The sequence below is a fragment of the Mytilus edulis genome, chromosome 13 (genome assembly GCF_963676685.1).
Source record: "Mytilus edulis chromosome 13, xbMytEdul2.2, whole genome shotgun sequence".
Classification (NCBI taxonomy): domain Eukaryota; kingdom Metazoa; phylum Mollusca; class Bivalvia; order Mytilida; family Mytilidae; genus Mytilus; species Mytilus edulis.
Genome location: NC_092356.1, coordinates 62,546,050 through 62,566,479, shown reverse-complemented (window position 1 = coordinate 62,566,479; position 20,430 = coordinate 62,546,050). Strand labels below are relative to the sequence as shown.

The following is a 20,430-nucleotide window of genomic DNA, read 5'->3' as shown; positions in this document are numbered from 1 at the left end:
GTGAAGTTCTATGCACTTATAAGTTGTATTCCTAAATAGATTGCACTGAATCTATATCAAAAACACTTATTACTGGTTGTTTAACCATTTCTGTTTAACAGACTACCTTTATTTTCTTCTGTTGGATAGCTAGTGGTTAAAATATTGGCCTTTTGAGGCTGAAATTTCATTCAGGTTTTAAACAGTAAAGTTAATAAACTTTGCATCAGACCATACTGTCTACATATATAGTTGAAAGTGACAGTCTTGTTACATCCAGGCTCCATGTTTTGTCATATCTAAGCACAGATTTAAGCAAAAAGAAGCATATCTCCATCTCCCATATCATGTATATGCTTTTTAATATGCAAATGTGGGGAACGGCCCAAATTGACAACCTGTTTTTTTAAGCTCGACGTTGCTAAAGACTATTTTATCCACATGTGTTATGCTATTTGAAACTTATATTTCCATTAAAAGTACATTTATAATATGTTAAAGTTTTTTTGATAACTTAACAACTTCAGAAAATTGTGGTTAGTGAAAAATATTACATTTGATATAAGACCTCACTTTATTTGAAAACCTCTATTTTTTGGCACAGGCTCATATAAAATGAACTTCTGGCCATTTTTCATAAGTCTGATACATGAAGTACCCCTACAGAAAAAAAAAATTGAGGGCCAGTTGATGGCCATGTGGTGGACAGTTGAGGGCGAGCTGTTTTAAGCAAAATAGTTGAGGGCTAGGTGTTAAGCATCTTAGCTCAACTCAAACCTGGCCAAGCACTGTATGTTTAATAGATGTCGCTCAACTGGCCCTCAACTGAAGCTTGCCATTAAGTTGAGGAATAAGTTGAGCAATTGATCTTTGGTTTTCATATAGTTAAGCAAAAGTTGAGCATTCAGACTTTGAAATTTTTGTAGTTGAGGAAAAGTTGAGCATTCAGACTTTGAAATTTTTGTAGTTGAGCAAAAGTTGAGCAATTAGAAATATGACCTGGTGATATGAATGTTATGTTCCATCTGTTTTATCTGTCTTTAGTGCAAATGGACAGGAAGTATTATTATTAAATGTACACAAAGTTTGAGGCAAAATTAAGGGAATGTATTTATACATTTTTCTGTATTTTAACTTAACTAAATCTTTTACATAAAGATAAAAAACAAACAGTATTTCTTTTATTATAATTAAGATATATCAAATATTCAAGAAAATATTACATGTTTTTCGTCTTCTATGTTATCATTACACATAAAACACATTCTTTCGTCTACATTATACAAACAAAACATAACTTAATTACATTGCTTACAGAAGCTCCCATATCGCCATAGTTATTTCTGTGTACCTGAAAATTTGTACTAAGGCAAACTGGGATTAATTTTATATAATTATTTTGACAGCTAAGGCGAAATGAGAATAAACCATCAGATGATGAATTTTCAGTTTATATATATTAAGTACGAAAATGTCAAATTATAGTGTAATGAGATTTTGAGCCATCTCATTGATCAGTATGCTACATAGTGCCCCCAAATGACCAGTATAAAACTATCCAGCAAGAGAGAAAAGGGATAGGTCAATATAAGAAACCTTAGTAACAAGGCAACTTCAGTTCAATTTCAAATGTCAGAGGGAATATCTTTTTAAATGTGGTAGGAGTACCAAAGAGACAACTCTCCATCAAGACACAGCGTAATAATAGGTTATAATACAGCCTTCAACACAAAGGCCTGGCTCACATTGGACAGCATCCTACTAAGGGCTCTATTTAGACCAAAAACACTGTTATAAAACAATTTAAACAGGAAAAAACAAATAAGGTTCAGGTATTGCATTTCTGAAATACAAATAATAATTAATTGATTAAATTTCTTCACAATTGCATTTGAACTTCTAGATTGACTTTTAGACAAACTTTATCTTGCTTTCAATAATCTGCATAAAGAGTTATTTCAGACAGGTCATCCTTTTTTCATGATATTCCAACAGCAAAATCAGGGGAAAGCAAGAAAATTTTACTTTAAAATTTAATTTTGAACAATGGAGGACTGAAATAAAACAAACCATGTGCTGATTACAACAAAATAATCAACTGGTAGAGGAAATCATAAATCAGCTATTAGTTAATAAAGTGTTAACTGTGATGGAAATTAAAATGAAAAATAAAATAAAGGACAAATTCACAATAAAAATATTGTATTTTCTCATTATAAAACTTTAGTCACAACTTTATTTTGATGAATGTGATATGAAATTTTACATAAAATTTAAAAATTTAAATGAGATTAGAACACAACCAACTTATCAATCAATTGCACTTCACATGTAAGCACCAAACATCTATTCTGAAATTCTTTTTTTATCATTTGTTGTATCAGCAATTTTGCGAAACATAAAACCTTAAGAGCTCAGTTTTACAACTATAAAATACAGTTGTCTAAAAAATTATTTGGGTTTAATTTAACTTGGATTTACATAATTATCTCCCTTGAATAACATAAATTCAGTGGGACTCTTTTTCCAAAACAAATAACATAACAAAAAAAGATACTTGCAACACTTTTGAAACATAGTTACAAAATCAATAATTTTCATTAATTCAAGTTTTAAAATTTAATCTACTACAACCATTTCATGCCAATATCACAGATTATAAAATTTATCATTTACAAATGTATCAAAAAGTTTTCATCTTTTGTTGATCTCGTTGAAATTGTTCTGCTTGTGCATGATACATTTACAAAAAGACTTGAATCTATAGTATAAATATAAAGTCTTGCAGCAGCATTTCAGCAACAGCACTATAGTTATATCTGAAGCCAGTAGGTATAGGTGAACACTATATGATACTGGTCACCATCTTGGCATGTCTACACACTGAGAAAGGTAGGGATACAGATGACAGTGAACTGTTTTAAATCTGAAAAGAAATGAGAATAAGAACACAATCTCAAGATATACTAGAAAATTTCAAAATATTGCTGAAACTATTATTGGTGTTTTTCATCATTTCTGTTTTTAACAAGTAAATGAGATGCACAGACCCTTTTGTGCTTTTTTTGTTTTAAATTTACCATTACCTATATATATTTTTATGCTTTTTCAACTGATAATGTTGTTTTCTTCCATTTTTATTAAATTTTAATTATTTCTAATACTGTTGATGTCATTTTCATGATAACTGTAAGATCAAAAAATTATTGCGTTCAGTTTTTATTGTAAATTTAAACGAAAGGATAAAACTAAACATTAAATATAAATCAATTGCTTTTAAAAAGCAATTGTAAACGGTCTTTCCCCCTTTTGAAACATGATTGTTTGTTATGTGTGTGTGTGTTTGTTTGTTTGTTTCTGTAAGGGGTCTATATTATTCAGGGGAAGTTTCATGTTTAGTTCGGAAAGTTTTTATTTTATTTCAGGTCCAGCGCGCGACTTCTCGCGCCAGATTGAGGAGACATCACGTGACGCCGGTTTATAATAACGAAAACTTAGTATATTTATTCCTTTTTAGGTGGGGACATTAAACAGACAACATGTATAGAGACGGAATGTACACAATGTAATTTCTTTTGTCATTGTAGGAAATTGACATTTTGATCACAGTTCACCAGCAGTGCATGTTTTGGATTTAATTGATCCGGTGTAACTTTAATACACATTTAAGGATTATTTTCTGATAATGTACATTTTTCAGCACCTGTTTGTAACACAGATTAGTATTTCAATCTAGGAGCGGACATTTTATTGTAGGATTTCACTGAGATTTACGGACCTAGCAAGCGATTTTTACGGCATTGCAATTTCTTTTCTCTAGGAAAAGTCTTGAGAGATATCTGCACCACGTTGTTTTATAAACTTTTAGTACATGTATGCCCTGCTGAATGCAAATTTTGGACTTGTAGTTTCAGAGTATAACTGATAACAAACATGTGGATTTTTTTTTCAGAAGAGATGAAAGAACAATATTAAAAACCAATTGTTCAGAGAACCATTGATGGTCTTTCCACTAGTAAAGATCTTTTTTATATGAAAATATTAAAATTCGGTTTTAAATGTCAATTTTAGCGTCAAATGACAGCTTATTGAACACTGATTCCAAAAATGTATGGTTTCTATACAAAAAGATATAAATAAGGAGATAATTTTTTACTTCCGGTTAAAAAAGATGTTACTTTCGGTATGTTTTGATAGTTTAGTTGACACTGATTCCAAAAATAGATGGTTCTATAAACTTTTACATTAAATTAGTACAAAAAAAACGGCTACTTCCGGTTTACAAAAGGTCACTTCTGGTTGGATTTTTCAAGGTCACATTGCTTGCAACCTTTTGCCAAAAGTCCCATGGCTTTATATGTATATATAAGAGGAAAAAGCAAAGTTCAAAATCTAGATTTAAATTTACCTATGACCTTGAGCTCAATTTCAAGGTCATCAACCAAGGACCTCAAATCAAAAGAATCTAGGCCTCTACTTTATATTGTTAATGAGTTATATTACCATACAACTAATATTAGATATAAAAGGGGGCAAAACTCGCATTAAATGTTACATACCCTTTTAAGTAAAATTTACATGTTACGACATGTCGCAACTAACAATTGTCTGAAAATATTTTGTAGATATCTTGTATGATTTTTGAAAATAAGAGATAACAAGCCAAAATCAAAAATTTGATCATGAACTTGACCTTTGACCTTGACCTCATTTTCATACTTTTTGACCAAGGGCCTCAAATCAAAAGACCCTAGGCCTCTATCACTTATAGTTTTCCAGTTACAAATTTATTTCACTTATTTCAATACAAAAGGGGAAATTACTCTCATATGGGGTATTCGTAATGCTTCGGTCAAAATAAAACGTAACATCCTGAGGATATAACGAGCAATTTTGAAAAATAAATTTGTCGCTTTCTTTTACAGTTGCGGAGGAGATCTGATAACAAGAAAAACAGTGTTTGGGGAGATAACTCTTAAAAAGAAAAGTGTTTGGTTAAACAGGGTGAGTTTCAAAAGTGTATAGACTGTATGATCTCATATACAAAAAAAACTAAGCGACATCTTTTGAAACATTTTTACACCGCAAGAAAATAATTAGGCGGAAAAAAAAATAAAAAAAATAATCAGAACAAAATCAATAGGTCTTTCCACACGTAGAGGTAAAGGTGGAAAGACCTAATTATTGCAATTTTAAATGAACGGACAAAAATGCAACATTGATTATTGCAATTTCAGGAAACGCTGCATACAGATCTATGTAGCAGATATTAAAATGTTAGTTATTACTATTGTGATACTCCCCCAATTGCATTATTCAAAACCTCATTTCTGAATTCAAAGTATCAATATATCTCATTATATTGAAAAGTTCAGAAAAAGTTTCAAAGGGAGATAATTATATAACTCATATACAAATATAAAACTTGATACTACATCGAGGCACAGTAACCATATTTTGTAAATATTTTAGAAACTGATTTTATGTTTACCTTGTTGGATCGTTTTCATGGCTGTACCCTTTTACATCTATCACATTACTGTTAAAATAACTTAAAGTCAGCTGAAAGAAAAATACAACTGCTGCTATTGACTATGAATAATTTGTCTTTGTATAATGGCAAAATTTGTTTACAATGACAGAACAGTTCAATTATTCCTAATTAGCTGTATTGCTCATCATAAAATTAAATCAAATTCATTGAAAAATTAAAATAAAAATATAATTTTGATTGACAACTCGTTATTTTCTATAGAATTTCTGTTGTTAATGTTAGAGATCTTTGATAGTCTCTGATAATTTAATCACAACTTTTCACCAAGACTTTGCACTCTAAGTTCTGATTGAGCAATTTCAATTGATAGTTCATAGAGTGTCTTTTAATGTTGTAATATTACACAACTGTCTTAGGTGAGTGTGAAGGTTTTCATAAATTGTAACTTTGATGGAGAGATGTTTTATTGGCACTCATACCACATCTTCTTATTTAGAAGTACTGACAGTAATGCAACTTTATAGAAAATTTCATTGATCTATCACCAGTAGTTCTAATTAACTACCTTAAGCAACAAACTCAACAATTATTGACACTGCTAAGGATGACGACGCTGCTGCAAGAAAAGCAACGAGTGTGTATGATTGCTGTTAGTGACTTTGGTGTACATACCTGATCAGAGAGTTGATGCTGAGGAATCCTATGTAGTCCCTCTAAGTGGGAATGAAATTCTTTAATTTTTGTTAATGGCACTTTCAATAGATGATCTGAAAAATAAGATGATATTTTTTTTAATTATTTAATTTTGCATGTTTGAATACTTCAGAAATCACCATACTAGACATCAATATTATCTTGCAACTAAGCAAATCTATACAGAAAAGACAATTTTGAATTCAACAGCTAGTCTAGCAATGTCTATATTTAGCTTATTTCTGTAATATTCTGTAATTATTAGCAAAAATGTAAAGGTAATGGAAGAAACATAGATATTGCATTCTGGTCTCATGTTAAAAAATAATAATACTGTAAGTCATGCAAAAAATACCATAAATAAAATACATGAATATATGCTCATTATACAAATAAGGAAGTACTTAAATCTGTTTTTATTGAAATTGATTTATATTTTAACATAAATTTAATTTCAGTAATCTTTTAAAGAAGAAAAAATCATTATATATATGCATTACACATGTTACAAGTTATGGTTGTTGAAATTCAAAAAGAAAGAGGGAAAAAAGAAAAAGAATTTCAAAATTTCAGAACTGTTAGATCATGTTTAATTAAATGGAATTTAGCAAAGAAAACATGATAATCAGTTTAAATTATTAATTATAGATGGAAAAAACACCACTTATGTTAACTAGAGGCTCTTAAGAGTCTGTGTCCCTCACCTTGGTCTATGTGCATATTAAACAAAGGACACGGATGGATTCATGACAAAATTGTGTTTTAGTGATGGTGATGTGTTTGTAGATCTTACTTTACTGAACATCCTTGCAACTTACAATTTTCTCTATCTATAATAAACTTGGCCCTTTAGTTACAAAAGATAATATTTTGTAAAAATTCACAAAAATTTGCTGAACATTATTGCTGTTTACAGTTTATCTCTATCTATAATAGTATTCAAGATAATAACCAAAAACGGCAAAATTTCTTTAAAAATTACCAATTTGGGGGCAGCAACCCATCAACCTGTTGTCCAATTCATTTGAAAATTTCAGGGCAGATAGATATTGACTTGATAAACAATTTAATACCTGTCAGATTTGCTCTTAATGCTTTGGTTTCAGAGTTTCAAGCCAAAATCTACATTTTACCCCTATGTTCTATTTTTAGCCATGGTGGCCATATTGGTTGGTTGGCTGGGTTACCGCACACATTTTTTAAATAAGATACCCTAATAATGATTGTGACTAAGTTTGGTTATATTGGTCAAGAAGTTTCAGGAGAAGATTTTTGTAAAAGATTACAAAATCGTATAAAAAATTATTAAAAATTGACTTTAAAGGGCAATAACTCCTTATGGGGTCGACTGATAATTTTAGTCATGTTAATTTATTTGTAGATCTTACTTTGCTGAATATTATTACTGTTTACAGTTTATCTCTATCTATAATAATATTCAAGATAATAACCAAAACAGCAAATTTTCCTTAAAATTACCAATTTAGGGGCAGAAACCCATCAACTGGTTGTCCGATTCCTCTGAAAATTTGAGGGCAGATAGATGTTGACTTGATAAACACTTTCACCCCTGTCAGATTTGCTCTAAATGCTTTGGTTTCAGAGTTATAAGCCAAACTCTACATTTTACCCCTATGTTCTATTTTTAGCCATGGTGGCCATCTTGGTTGGTTGGCTGGGTCACCACACACATTTTTTAAACTAGAAACCCAAATGATGATAGTGGCCAAGTTTGATGAAATTTGGCCCAGTAGTTTCAGAAAAGATTTTTGTAAAAACAAACGAAAATGAGGACGACTGACGACGACGACGGACGCCAAGTGATGAGAAAAGCTAACTTGGCCCTGTGGGCCAGGTGAGCTAAAAATTAACATTATCATAAAGTCATTAGAATGAACCCAACTGAAAAAAGCATGTATCAAAAACTTTGAAATCATTTTTTTTCATTCAACTATACACAAGTGTTTCTTCTTAACCATGTTAACCTAATAAAACTAAATACTTTCACTATTCAAGCCTAATAAAATTGACAATATTAAACTGAATTTGAGGGCAGATTTATCTTGACCTGATAAACACTTTCACCCCATGTCAGATTTGCTCTAAATGCTTTGGTTATAAGCCAAACTCTACATTTTACCCCTATGTTCTATTTTTAGCCATGGCGGCCTTCTTGGTTAGTTGGCCCGGTCACAGGACACATTTTTTAAACTAGATACCCCAATGATGATTGTGGCCAAGTTTGGTTAAATTTTGCCCAGAGGAGAAGATTTTTGTAATAGTTTACTGAAGCCGGAAGACGACTGAAGACAAGTGATGAGAAAAGCTCACTTGACCTTTCAGGTCAGGTGAGCTAAAAAGTAAACAAGAGGCTCTCAAGAGCCTGAATCGCTCACCTTAATTTTTTTGGTTAAATCTCTCATCAATGATTATTTTGGCTTTTCAATTTATTTAAATGTTCTTTGAATCGTCCTATTTTCTTCAAAAGCAAAAAAAAAAAAATCATTTTCTCCTATGTTCTATTTTAGCCATAGGAGCTATGTTTCTGACATACAAGGAAATGAAATATAAAATTTATACTAGATACTCTGAAACTCATTTAGCCTAAGTTTGGCTGAAATTGATACAGCAGTTTCAAAGGAGAAGATTTTTTAAAGTAAGTCATGATGAACAAATTGTGAAAAAAAGTCTTTAAAGGGCAATAACTCCTTAAGGGGTCAATTGACAATTTTGGTCAAATTGACTTATTTGTAGATCTTACTTTGCTTAACATTTTTGCTATCAACAGTTTATCTGTATCTATAATAATATTCAAGATAATAACCAAAAACTGCAAAATTTCTTTAAAATCATCAATTCAGGGGCATTATACCTGAAAAACCAGTTACCCAATTCGGCTGAAAATTTCAGGACAGGTAGACCTTGACCTAATAAATACTTTAACTTCTTGTCTTATTTGCTCTAAATGCTTTTTGTTGAATTTGGTTTAGTAGTTTTAGAGGAGAAGATTTTTTAAAGTTAGCAAATATGATGAACAAATTGTGAAAAATTGTCATTAAAGGACAATAACCCCTTAAGGGGTCAATTGACAATTTTGGTTATATTAACTTATTTGTGTATCTTACTTTGCTGATCATTTTTGCTGTTTACAGTTTATCTTTATCTATAATAATATTCAAGATAATGACCAAAAACTGCAAAATTTCCTTAAAATTACCAATTAAGTGGCAGCAACCCAACAATGGTTTGTTTGATTCATCTGAAAATTTCAGGGCTGATAGATCTTGACCTAATGAACATTTTTACCCCATGTCAGATTTGCTCTAAATGCTTTTGTTTTTGAGATATAAGCCAAAAACTTCATTTGACCCCTATGTTCTATTTTAAGTAACGGCGGCCATATTTTTTGACGGATCAAAAATTGAAGCACACACTTTGTGCAGGATAATCTAAGGAACAATCATGCTAAGTTTCATCCAAATCCATTCAGTAGTTTCAGAGGAGAAGATTTTTTAAAGTTAGCAAATGTGATGAACAAATTGTGAAAAATTGTCATTAAAGGACAATAACCCCTTAAGGGGTCAATTGACAATTTTGGTCATATTAACTTATTTGTAGATCTTACTTTGCTGATCATTTTTGCCTGTTACAGCTTATCTTTATCTATAATAATATTCAAGATAATGACCAAAAACTGCAAAATTTCCTTAAAATTACCAATTAAGTGGCAGCAACCCAACAATGGTTTGTTTGATTCATCTGAAAATTTCAGGGCTGATAGATCTTGACCTAATGAACATTTTTACCCCATGTCAGATTTTCTCTAAATGCTTTCGTTTTTGAGATATAAGCCAAAAACTCCATTTGACCCCTATGTTCTATTTTAAGTAACGGCGGCCATGTTTTTTGACGGATCAAAAATCGAAGCACACACTTAGTGCAGGATAATCTAAGGAACAATCATGCTAAGTTTCATTCAAATCCATTCAGTAGTTTCAGAGGAGAAGATGTTTGAAAAATTGTTAACGACGACAGACGACAACGACGACGGACGCCAAGTGATGAGAAAAGCTCACATGGCCTTTTAGGCCAGGTGAGCTAAAAAAACAACATTCCCCAAACATCATTTATATCTAAAAGAAGCAACTCATTTTTTCAATTGACGCAAAATATGATGGCATATTTTTCTTGTGGTGTACAAACATAGATAAATGTAAAATTCTTTAAAAGTATAGATTATTTAGATGGTGTTGAAATATACAGAATTCTTGGATTTCCTGTTTAGCAAATTGGAAAATATGTGTAAATGGATTGTCGATTAAAAGATTTATAAACAGGTAATTTTTTTATAAATGAGTGCAAGTGAGTATTAGAATCTACTGGTACCCTATTCAAATTATTCTACCACCAACTGTACCAGGGATTTCAACTGGATCCTCTCAAAACAGGTTGTAGAGTAAAAATAAGACATTTCAATATTATTAATCATATACCCCTTAGCTTTACATCTAGACTGGGATCATATTCTGGTATCAAATTCTCCTGTTGCACACATCCAATATATTTCATTAAAATATGTAGTAGTTTTCAATTTTAGTCATGACTTCCCTATCTGTTCAATGATGATTATTTTAGAATGATGAAATACATGTAATGATAAAAAAAGATAATGTTAAAGCAAATCACTCAGGTACTATATGTAATGATAAAAAAAGATAATGTTAAAGCAAATCACTCAGGTACTATATGTAATGATAAAAAAAGATAATGTTAAAGCAAATCACTCAGGTACTATAGAAACATTTATTTTTGTGGATACCAATTTTCGTGGATTGAAAGAAACTTTGCCTTTTTTTGGTTATATTCAATTTTGTGGTTATTGCTCAATTCTGCATAAAAGCCTAAAGAAAATGTTTATATCTTTAACTTCAGGTTAACCTGTATCAATGAAATCCACAAAAAATGGTAAACCACTTAAAATAATGAATTCACAGTAACTAAATCATGTAAATAGTCAAAGTATGAGACACTGCAGAATAATAAACAAGATTTCAGTTGAAACTATTAAAAAAATAAACAACAAATGAACAACATGCAGTAAACTGAAAATAAAGCAAACATTAAATTTACAGACATAAAACACATGATAAACAACAGCAAACAACTTCACTGTCAGCAGACTTACTATTCCTTTTCCTGTTCTAATAAATTCAATAACACATTTATATTTAAATTCATATTTAGACAATATAAATATTTAAATTAGAAAAGTGTCCAAGAAGTTTGTACAGTATCACAGTGTCTGGTTTTACAAACAAATTTTGTATGGTTTAGATGAAGAATTTCTTATGAATTTGTGTTTAAAAGTTTCATTCGTCCTGTGTTGATGTTTGTGCCTTTTCTTAGTTAAAGGTATAATAGGAACTTTAAGCTGAAGAACAGCATTAAATACATGTGCATGTCATTATGTTCATAATCAAACTTGCCAAATTTCTGTTTTAGAACTGGTAATTTAACCTAATTGCTATTATTTTGCAATTGAGTGTCAGATAGAATTGAGAAATGTAAGTGATATTTTCTGAAGATAGCAAGTGTATTTCAATTTTAAAGTATTTTTTAACAACTTAATAGACAATTAGTTTTTAAAATTGATTGGTTATCATATAAACAATGATAATTTGCAAGCAAGCTTCAAAGCTATTCTAGATTGCAATATGCAGCGTTTTCATCCTAAATTGAAAATTATTTTGAACTAAAAAAAGAATGTGTTACGAATGCCCCATTCATGCTTTGCAATTTTCCAATTTAAAAGGAGGCATTTCTTTAGAATGGCAAATGACTCACTACCTAAAATTTGTGTTTTTGTTCTTAGCATTGTGTAAGAGTTTCAGAAAAATTGATGAGACAAACTAAAGTCAGATAGCATATTGTCATGGAAAGCATAAAGGACATAAACGGTTAAAAGGGAAGATTCAACTGATGGTGCATTCATAGGCTTCACAGGCCAACATTCTTTTCCTTGTATTTTAAATCTGTTAGAGTATTTTTTTATTTTTTTTTGGTACTTTTAATATATGTCATCATGGTCATGTATGTACAGAAATGAGAATTATTGATTTTTTGAGACACTTACTTATGATATATCCCACAGTACAGTCATCTGGTAACCTTATGACGTCTCCTGTTGTCATTATCCTTCCTCCTCTGAAAATACAAAGTTAAAATTAAACATACTAAGACTGAATATCTTTTTTATGGTGATCATTTAGTCAAATCGACGATCTATGTTAGAAAATATTTTATAGATACAAGTCTTGGTCAAATAGGTAGTAGAACGTCAATGGAACAAAATTTGTCACAATGTTTGACATGAGTATTTGAAGCTTGGTGCTTTATATATATATATGTGAAAGCTATGACTTTAAGTTGTTCATAAAATGACAGAAATGTATCATATAGAGGTAAATCTGAGTATCATATTCCTTTGAAACAGCAGTAAAATGATAAATGTACTTTAGTCTGGTTACTGTCACAATGATCTTCAAACATCTTCAACCCTACAAACAGTTCTTACTTATTATCAAAAACTAGGACTCCGGAAAATTTCAGAATCTCACCACTGAAAAATTCTTATTCCAATTTTTGATGGTCCTAAAAATTGATCCATACAAATAATATTTAAAGGTATATATCTTACCCAGCATGTGGTACCATTTGATCAGCTAGACCTCTGCTTATACAGAAACCTGCACCTCCAGTTGCAAACCAAAATGCCAACTTTTGCTGTAATATAAAGGTTTTATAAATAATCTACCATACAGGACATATAGACTATACATGATGATAATCATCCATATATTTCTGTTTTTAAAATGTTGGATTGCTTAAAGCTTCGTAAAGCCTTCCCAATTTTATAAACAAAATACTGATTTTTTTTATTAGATTTCACATAGATCCAATTTACTACACATAAGGCTAGATTTCAAGTCTAAAAATATGCGTGATTTTCATAGTCATTCTTGGTTTTAGTCAACTAACGTCAATACAAGTTCAAAATAAATTTTAAATCCAAGCAATTCAAAAGAATATAAAAGTGGCAATATAATTACTCCTGGGTTAGCTCTGTCTAGTACTTCCATTGGATGACTTATACTTGGTCTGCCTAAATACCAGTTATCACTGTGGTTATACTGCTGCAGAAACCCAACTAAAGCTGGTACATTCACATAGTTATCATCATCTACATGACAAAACCACCTGCAAAATTTTTAATAAAGTGTTAGCATATTGTGTTGTAGATAATAGTTACAAAATGCTTTATTTGTTGTAGAATCATTTACATGACAAAACCACCTGCAAAATGTTTAATAAGTGTTCATATTGTGTTGTAGATATGTTACAAACTGCTTTATTTGTTGTAGATGTGTTATGTGTTGTAAATAAAAGCTACACAATTCTAATGATGTGTTATATGTGATGTAGATAAAGGTTATACAATGTGTAATGTGATATGTGTTGTAGATAAAAGATACACAATGTGTTATGTGTTGTACAAAGTTACACAATGTGTTACTGTACATGTACATGTTGTATTGTAGTTAAAAGTTGCACAATGTGTTGTGTACATGTTATCTGTTAAAAGTTACACAATGTGTTGTGTACATGTTATCTGTTAATAAAGATATATATATAAAAAAAAAAAAAAAAAAAAAAGTTAAAAGTTACACAATGTGTCAGTGTATAAACTATACACAATTTGTCACATGTTGAAGATACAAGTTACACAATGTGTTCTGTTTACAAAATGTCTCACTTGTTGTAGAAGAAATTTAAGTCATACATTATGTGGAATATTTTCTTTTTTTCTTCAGAGGTATTAATTGTCTGTGCATTTTGGTTATCCCTGTTCTCCTTTTTGTCGAGCCTTCGACTTTAGTCGAAAAAGCTAGACTAAGCGATCCTACATTCCGTCGTGGTCGGTGTCGTCGGCGGCGTCCACAAATATTCACTCTGTGGTTAAAGTTTTTGAAATTTTAATAACTTTCTTAAACCATACCAAACTTGGACAGAAGCTTGTTTATGATCATAAGATAGTATCCAGAAGTAAATTTTGTGAAAATAAAATTCCATTTTTTCCATATTTTACTTATAAATGGACTTAGTTTTTCTGCGGGAAAACATTACATACACTCTGTGGTTAAAGTTTTTAAAATTTAAATAACTTTCTTAAACTATCCTGGATTTCTATCAAACTTCGACAGAAGCTTATTTATGATCATAAGATAGTATCAAGAAGTAAATTTTCCGTATTTTACTTATAAATGCACTAGTTTTTCTGCGGGAACACATTACATCACTCTGTGGTTGTAGTTTTTAAAATTTTAATAACTTTCTTAAACTATCCTTGGTTTGTACCAAACTTGGACAGAAGCTTGTTTATGATCATAAGATAGTATCCAGAAGTAAATTCTGTAAAATGAAAAATCCATTTTTTCCATATTTTACTTTAAATGAACTTTTTTTCTGCATTGAAACAACACATTCACTCTGTGGTTAAATTTTTTTAAATTTTGATAACTTTCTTATACTATTTTTTATTTGTACCAAACTAAGACAGAAGCTTGTTTATGATCAAAAGCTAGTATCTAGAAGGAAATTTTTTTAATATTTTGTACCTGTGTATCTGTATTTTACTTATAAATGGACTTAGTTTTTCTTCTAGTTAACAATACATCCAGTCTGCAGTTAAAGTTTTTAAAACATTTATTAGATTCATAAACTATCCAGGATTTTTTTTATGGAACTTGGACAGAAGCTTCCTACAATCCAAACATGGTATCAAACAGAATATTTTTATTGATTTTTTCCCTCATTTTTGTGCGTGTTGATCCTGCAATTTACAGCAAAAGTAGGCGAGACACTGGGTTCCGTGGAACCCTTACAAATTTTTATGTATATTTAGCAGAATTTATCAAGTTGAAATGTGAGCTTTAAGTTTTTGGTAAACATGGAATTGATGACTGATTGACTTCAAAATGTATCATATGCATGGTACCACAAGCTCACATGATTGATTTAATTTTTGTTGCTTAATATTCAGTGGCAAATATTTCATTCATGTTCACGACGAGAAGAGATTAACAATTAATACAATCGCCTTCTGTTAAGAATGATGTCTGGGATGAAGGTGAGTGAAATTTGGGCTATCACTGGAAAATGCAGGTATATGTAAATTGATTAGGGACAGATATTTTGCGCAGGCTAAAGGACACCCAACTCTGGCAAGCCTTGAAGGGTTGTACCGCTTGTCAGAAGAAGACCCAAGTGACTGTATTCCTATCCCATATCAAATTTAAGGGAAATGATAGATAGTTCTTGAGTAAAATTTTATGATGATGTCATACATGGCAATAAATATTATCTTCATATAGTCCTAAAATTGGCAGTTTATAATGTTAATTCAATAAACAAAACATTCTTGGAAATAGAATGTTTCAGGTTAGGTCAGTGTAGATGAAACAAATTAATCTTGATTTGCTGTTAATCATTTAGAAAGTTATCAACTTATTTCATCAACTACATGTCTTAATTATTTCTTTTTTAATTAATATACCTTTTTTCACTTTCCATGAAGATGTCATATTCTCTAGCCATCTTACAGCACAATCCTTGTCTAAAATAGAAAAAAGAATATTGGATCATTTTTATGGATAGAGTACATGGAGTTCTGCAAATCGTCATGTGGGTTATCTTTTCCCACCCTGATTCAATATATAATACATGATGGTAGACGGTTATTTTCATATGTTTTTGTGCTCAACCCAGTATTTATGACTTGTGAATTTCCTGTAAAATTAAACAATGCACAACAACTGAAAATATTTTCACATTATTCGATGAACACTCTCTAACAGGGAGGTAACTTGATAACCACAAATGATAAGTTACTAATTATATATAACAGGCAATATGCAAAGTTCAGTGATAGTAAGTTTCTCAGGGTCCTTTCTTGTTTTAAAGAAATAAGTCACACGATATTATCAGAAAGTAAGGAACAATACATCATTTGCATGAATTATCAGTAAAATTTTAGGTAAACAAAAATTCACATGACCTCCCTTACAGAAATTGCTAACAAAAGCACATAAGTTTCACATGTGAAGCACATGAGATGCAAGTAAGAATTGTATGGAAATCAGGTTGCTCATATGTGCAGTTTGGTAGTTTAGTTCATATGTGCCCACAAAATTCAAACATAATGTTCACATGTGCATTATTCAAACCTCAGGTGAGCTTTTATCATCCATGTTAGTTTTATGTTAGTTTTGTACTTTGAAAAGTTTTTCCATTCTTCTAACCATTCAAAACTAACCTACATCATTGCTCATATGAGCTTTTTCAAAATGACATGCCCAGTCATGTACTTCCTGTAAATTCAAATTCATGAAAAGCATGCAATAAATGGAGGTAGATGGATAATGTTAAGTCCTATATTGTGCTATTTGAAGAAAGGCATTGTTGAAATCTGATAAAACCAGTGTGGCTGTGGTTAATTATTTGTAAGTTATCATTTCTAATTCATTATTTTCATTTTTGTGTCAGATTTTGAAATATATTACAATTTTAAGTCCTTTATGGGAATATATATGTTCCAGACCGTATGAGTATTTGGACCGTACGCGTACGGTCTGGACCGTATGCGTACTTTTTCAAAATACTCATACGGTCGGACCGTACGCGTACGGTCGGACTAATGTTAAGAAGTTAGTCAAGTTTATTAGATACAAGTGCATATAACAGATCAACACAACTTAACTCTAAAATTAATATAAAACGTTCAATTGTAATTGAAATACAAACTTTAGATTTTAATTACTTAAAAAAAGCACGTTAATTAAATCTGTTAATCTCTTATAATTAGCATTTTGTTTCTTTATTGGATTATGCTCACTGATATTGAAGATATCGGAAGTAAGCATAATGTGGGAGAACAATTGTTTTAGAATATAACAAAAAAAAATGCAAAGCTTAGGAACATGCATGAACTGCAAACATGTAAATTTAAAAAAAATATTACGTTACTTGTGGTAGCAAGTGTCACCTAGTGCGAGAGTACAAAAATAGGATTCAGATGTACAGTTCAACAGTTATTTAATTTCAATTGTTCGCTTGTTCACTTTATCTATCTAATTGTAATAATAACAATGTGTAAAACTAAAACTAAAGATTTCGATAAATGTTTCTTTAAATTTAACCCATTTGATTCAATAACATGTATTGCCAACTGGACCGTATGGGTATACTCATACGGTCCGACCGTACGCGTATGGTCGGACCGTACGGGTATACGTATACGGTCCGGACCGTACGCGTACGGTCCAAATACTCATATGGTCTGGAACATATATACAGGTTGCTTCAAAATAAGTACTACATGTATAAAGATTTTTCTTTTTTAAACTTTTTGAAATACAGTACTTATTAATCAAAGACATTCATTGTATACTAAACTTGCAAGTCCCTCTATTAGTTTTATAATGTAATATTATGTTTTTAGTAATGATCATGATTATTGTTTAAATAAAAAAAAAAAAATCATATGAAAATCATAATTAACTGACAATAATTAAAGAATAACTCTTTTAACATGATGTATCAGTTATTTTATTTTCAACTGAATTATTTAAGATTTTCATTTAAATTTGAAAAATATTCCTTTTTTAAGTTTTGGTCAACTATAATATTTACGTGTGCAACATGTGAGCAATCTAATAAAATGCACATGTGAAACAAAAGCTCATATGAGCAGTTGCACGTGAGGTTTTTAACATGCAAATTAGGTTAGTTTCATATGTGCAATTTTTTTGCTCACAAAATGCTCACCTAATTTGCATGTTAAAAAACTCGTGTGCAATCATGTTAGTTTCTAACGTGAGCATCTTATGTGCAACTTATGTGCAACATGTTAGCACTATTTGGTAAGGGCCTAAGATTTCAGAAATGTAATTAATAAGAAGGTGAAAATTAGAAAAGTGTATTCTAAGTGCAAACCTAAATGTATTAATCTTTCCTTCCACATCGTTTGACTTCAGCAATACAAGGCAGATGCAAAGGAAAATATCAATGTTACATAATTTGTCAGATCAGATTTAACTTAGTAAATTGATTGGTGTTGAACACAACTTTCAGCACTTTATTGCTATCGGGTGATGGTCAGATTTTATCGGTGAAGGAAGCCAGTGCCTAGAGAGAACCATGCCACCAACCTTTGGTAGGAAAACTTACAATCCTAGTAATGTGGGACTAGACCTCACAACATCAGTAATCTGACAAGCTAATAGTACAGTAGTATTACTACTTAGACCACTCAGCCGGCGTTTTGCATTTGCGCCGATTTTTTCTTTCATTTGCGCCAATTTTTTTTTTTCATTTGCGCCGATATTTTTACAGGTAAATTACAAGTGAACAGATATAAGAAGATGTGGTATGAGTGCCAATGAGAGAACTCTCCATCCAAGTCATGTTATTTATAATTTATCATTATAGACCTCTTCCGTTAGCCACTTGTACAAATTTAATGAATCACCATGGGGAGGTGGAAGAAGGCCTACAAGATACATTTCCAGACTTTTTCCTTGACCGTACCCATAGTTCTTTAGCCTCCTTGTCTTTCGGACATCTGCCACATGATTATGCTCGTTCTATGTTTTGACAATAGAATCCATGGTGACTCTGGCTTTACACGATTTTATGGTACATTTGTAGGATATGTTGTTATGTTTCAGGACATTAACTAACCTTCCAATATGTATGGCCCTCTTTGGCTCGTTTCAGTGTGCAATATGTCCATCGTGTTACAACGAAGTTCCAGAACAATATGAATCAAAATTAACATAAATAAACCAGATTTTACCAATGGTATCATATAGTATAGTACATGTACAAGTATTAACGTACCTGTAAATCTAATTACAGTGGCATAGCTAGGTCATATTTACGTGTACGCCCGAACCTTGGCAAGGAATTCAAAATACCAAAACGGGTAAATGTCAAACAATTGCTGTAGTGGGTTAGAACTAGGGAGCGAACTGGAATCTAAAGATATACCATTTCTGTCATTAAAAACTCATCAGTAGCAGCATACTTTAGAATCTTAATGGTTTATTTGTTATGTTAAATATTCATGTTGTTTTTTTAAATATATTGGCTATTGGATTTAGAGAAAATGTCAAAACCAGTAACTTTAAAAATATATTCAAAAAGAGCTGTGGGAGTAAAGCACTCAACCAACAAACCCACATATTTTATGTCCAAATTTCGTAAAAGAGAGACGAAAGATACCAGAGGGACAGTCACACTCTAAATCAAACACAGAAAACTAAAAAATAAACAACAAGAACCCAACAAAAAACTACATGTAGGGGTGATCCTAGATACTCCGGAAGGATACGCAGATCCTGCTCCACATGTGGCACCCGTGGTGTTGCTCATGTTCGGTAAATAGTCTAATTCGGTAGGTCACATTCATGAAAGGGAAGGAGATTGTAGTTACGGTGTAAGGACATATCCGATATCCGATATCATTATTGAAACGGTTATTTCATAACAGTCAAACAACTCGCGATGACGTCCGTAAAATTTACGAAGGGATTATTTCATTTCACCATTTGGAACTCCTGGTTTAATAGCTTCCTTGTGAACAGCAATCCTCTACCAAGAAAATCATGATAGGAAATTGGCGCAAATGAAAAAATGAAATCGGCGCAAATGAAAGAATGAATATTTTCTTAATCGGCGCAAATGTCATACGCCCCACTCAGCCAAGTGCTACCACCCCCATGATTTCATCAACCGCCCTTTTTAATGATGCTGAAACAACAACTTTCTCGAAAATCCTATATCACTAAACAAAATACTCTAAGAATCTGCGGCTCTTTTTGCAATAAATCTTATCAGTAAAAATCCTCATAAGTCCAACACATTTCAGTATAACTTATAAACATATTTAATTGTAAGATGTTTAAAGGAAAGAGTCACAGGCATAAAAGAATGCCACTGGTTGAGTGGTGGATTGTTGTGACTACTGGGGATACATTGTAAATCTTAATGCCAGGGGATTATAGGTAAATCTATATATAAACTTCCATAATAGAGAAATATCTTTGTTGCATTATATGTACATTCCTAAATGCAGGTCCTGGGATTCTGAACTAAGTGATGGTTTGTACAGTAATACACTATGAAAAATCTCCCTAGATATTAAA

At 31.2% G+C, this 20,430-nt stretch overlaps 2 protein-coding genes across 4 annotated transcripts in view; one reads left to right on the top strand and one right to left on the bottom strand.

Moving 5' to 3' along the window:
- Nucleotides 1-20,430, top strand: part of LOC139501021 (uncharacterized) — a 455,879-nt gene that overhangs the window by 333,549 nt on the left and 101,900 nt on the right. The gene's annotated exons all lie outside the window — the stretch shown is intronic.
- The window catches only part of LOC139501019 (beta-1,3-N-acetylglucosaminyltransferase radical fringe-like), a 138,166-nt gene that overhangs the window by 108,242 nt on the left and 9,494 nt on the right, over nucleotides 1-20,430 (bottom strand). Inside the window, exons 4-10 of one of the 3 annotated variants that reach the window (XM_071289970.1) lie at nucleotides 15,780-15,839; nucleotides 13,276-13,423; nucleotides 12,864-12,949; nucleotides 12,300-12,370; nucleotides 6,146-6,240; nucleotides 5,471-5,541; nucleotides 1,146-2,905 (exon numbers count right to left, since the gene is read on the bottom strand). In XM_071289970.1, coding sequence (XP_071146071.1) covers nucleotides 2,839-2,905; nucleotides 5,471-5,541; nucleotides 6,146-6,240; nucleotides 12,300-12,370; nucleotides 12,864-12,949; nucleotides 13,276-13,423; nucleotides 15,780-15,839 — 598 coding nt within the window. In that variant the 3' untranslated portion in view covers nucleotides 1,146-2,838. Of the gene's footprint in view, nucleotides 1-1,145; nucleotides 2,906-5,470; nucleotides 5,542-6,145; nucleotides 6,241-11,351; nucleotides 11,368-12,299; nucleotides 12,371-12,863; nucleotides 12,950-13,275; nucleotides 13,424-15,779; nucleotides 15,840-20,430 lie in introns of those variants that run through there. The other 2 variants (XR_011658436.1, XM_071289968.1) reach the window with 2 other exon arrangements.